This window comes from Benincasa hispida, unplaced genomic scaffold (assembly GCF_027475165.1).
Source record: "Benincasa hispida cultivar pf3 unplaced genomic scaffold, pf3_genome.v1.1 HicScf1848, whole genome shotgun sequence".
NCBI classification, from domain to species: domain Eukaryota; kingdom Viridiplantae; phylum Streptophyta; class Magnoliopsida; order Cucurbitales; family Cucurbitaceae; genus Benincasa; species Benincasa hispida.
This window is the reverse complement of record NW_028326240.1, coordinates 2,157,199-2,159,671: the sequence shown is the minus strand read 5'-3', so window position 1 is coordinate 2,159,671 and position 2,473 is coordinate 2,157,199. Positions and strand designations below refer to the sequence as shown.

The 2,473-nt window shown below is 27.8% G+C and overlaps 1 protein-coding gene across 1 annotated transcript; it reads right to left on the bottom strand.

Annotated features, from left to right (window-relative positions):
- Positions 1-918: 918 nt before the first annotated feature.
- LOC120072288 (protein CURLY FLAG LEAF 1-like) lies at positions 919-2,186 on the bottom strand. Its single transcript, XM_039024744.2, has 2 exons — positions 1,819-2,186; positions 919-1,520 (listed from the first exon to the last, which is right to left on the bottom strand). The coding sequence occupies exons 1-2, from the start codon at positions 2,047-2,049 to the stop codon at positions 1,182-1,184; spliced, it is 570 nt and encodes a 189-aa protein (XP_038880672.1). The 5' UTR covers positions 2,050-2,186; the 3' UTR covers positions 919-1,181.
- Positions 2,187-2,473: the final 287 nt, after the last annotated feature.

The following is a 2,473-nucleotide window of genomic DNA, read 5'->3' as shown; positions in this document are numbered from 1 at the left end:
CACAAAATTCAATTAATTTCTAAAAGTTTTGTATTTTTTAAAAACTTACTAAACACAAAATTAAATGTTGTGAAATCTATCTAACATTTTAAAAGATTAAGGGGCATTTGGGACAAGAAGTTGGCTATTATAGTCCTAGGTTATTATAGTTGTATTATAATAATATGCCTTTGAGGTATAAACTATTTTAATTTGAGAAAGAAATAGTAAACACTGTAGAAAAGAATAAAAAATTGATGAATGTAAAATAATAAATATTGTAGTAAATGTGCTGTTTTGAAATATTGTTGAATGTAGCTAAATGGAGGTATATTATTATAATCTTAAAATAGTTCTTGTCTCGAAAGCTTCCTAAAAATCTAATAGACAAATTTGAAAGTTCAAAACTAAACTTTTTAAAGTAAACTTACCATTACTAATTCAACATTTATAGTCAATGGAAGTACCATATAGGTGCACTGCCATATATTGTTAAAAACTAGATTAATGTTTTTTTTTAAAAAAAATTTATATAGAAAAATAGTTTGGCATGTTAATCTGTAAAATTAATTTTCAAAATATTAAACAAAAAGAAATAATTTCACAATAGACCCAGATATAAAATTGACACTAAACATGTATGCATAAACACATTGCATATTGATCCAACTAATATCATAAATAAATCAAATATAACTCAACTGATCAAGATATTATAAGGAATTAAAACTTATTCATATAATATTGAAATCAAAGATGAATTAAAATTTTATTTTACTCTTCAAGTTCTCTAGTTTGATACCCATCACACTATTAAGCTTTATTTGCAGTTTAACACACCCATCACATGATTCTCATTCTTCCATTTCCATTAGATTTCAAAATTGAAAAACAAAAATACTAAGAAAAATTAAAATAATTAAAAATTAAAGCCAAAACTAAAACCAAAACTCATTTGCCTCCCTTTTCTGACAAATACACATGAAAACAATTTGAAACCAAAATAAAAAGAGAAAAAAAGAAAGAAAGAAAGAAAGAAAGAAAAAGGATTTTTTTTTTTTTTCTCATTCTCTCTTTTTAATTTCTCCTTTTTCTCTTTCTTCCTCTCTTTTTTTCCATGAAGAAAAGGCAATTGAAAAAAGAAGAAGAAGAAGAAGAAGAAATGGAATGAAGTTGAAAATATAGAGGAAGGTTTGTCTGATTCATGGAATGTCATTTTCAGAGCGATCAAAATGGAGAAGCTGACCATTGCATTTAGGGCAATCTTCAAGATTTTTGGGAACCATAAAATACATGAAGCATCTCTTGCAACCTCCAACCACCAAAACATCTTTTTCTTCTTCTTCTTCTCCCACAAATTTCTTGTTGTTGTTGTTGTTTGACGACTCCGTCGACGACTCTTCGCTGTCGTATGAGCTATCGTCGTCGTCCGAGTAGTAATAACAATAATCTTCACTATATTCATCATCTTCTTTTGTGGACCTTGGATCTTCCTTTGCCTTCATTCCATTTCTCCAATTTATATAGTATATCTCCCCTGTCTATCAAATCAAATAAAAAAAAAAAAAAAGGCAAAAAAGAAAAATTCACATATATTATTCCTCCTCAAATTCAAACCCTAATCCTTCTTCATGGATTATAGAAGCAAGAGAGAAATAAATGGAAATATAAAAAACATCTCTTGAGATAAAAGGGCAAAAAGGGCAAAAGGGATTTTTCTTTCTTTCTCCAAACCCTACTGTTCTTTCTTGTTGGGAAGAAATTGAAGGGTAAAACAAGAAGGAAGATGGTTATGTATTTATGGAGGCAAAATAAAAAGAGAAAGAAAGGGAAAAAAACCTTTAAATCAAGACATTGCTCCCAATGGTAAGGCAAAGAGAGATGGGAGTTGAGATCCAAAGTGGTTGTTGTTTGATGAATAGAAGAAGCGTTTTTGTTGTTGGAAGAAGAATCTGATGAAGAAACAGGTTGCTGTTGATGATGAGTTTGATGATGGCTTAAGGAACATTTTTTGAGAGAGCATTCTAAAGCTTCTGTGATTGTTCCCATATTTGCAACTCTACTACTCATAATTTCATTACTCTTCCAAAACTCTAAAGATGAAATCAACAAACAACCAAAAATAAAAAATACAAATAAAAATATATATGAGACTCTTCTACCCACACATACATACAAACAGATTAAGGGACAGATATAAAAAATTATAAAAATAAAGTTAAAATACTATTTTAGTCCTTTACTGTCCAATTTATTTCCTGGATTGCTTTTTAATAAATCTTAAAAAAATCATTATAGATAACTTAATATCGATTTTTTCTTTAAAAAAAAACGCTATTATGATACAAATTTTTAATTGACATCATATTGGCATTTCTATGAACTTAATATCGATATAAGGAGAGAACCAAGGGTACTTATAATATAAAAAAAAATCCATGAAACATAAAAAATTAAGGAGATTTTCAAAAATTGAAAAGTAAAGAAAACTATT

What these genes read in the sequence shown, in the direction of transcription:
- LOC120072288 (XM_039024744.2), bottom strand. Translation starts at nt 2,049, where the DNA reads ATGAGTAGTAGAGTTGCAAATATGGGAACAATCACAGAAGCTTTAGAA. An exon ending in AGCAATGTCTTGATTTAAAG is followed by an intron (nt 1,521 to 1,818) that starts GTTTTTTTCCCT and finishes TTGATTTGATAG; the next exon opens with ACAGGGGAGATATACTATAT.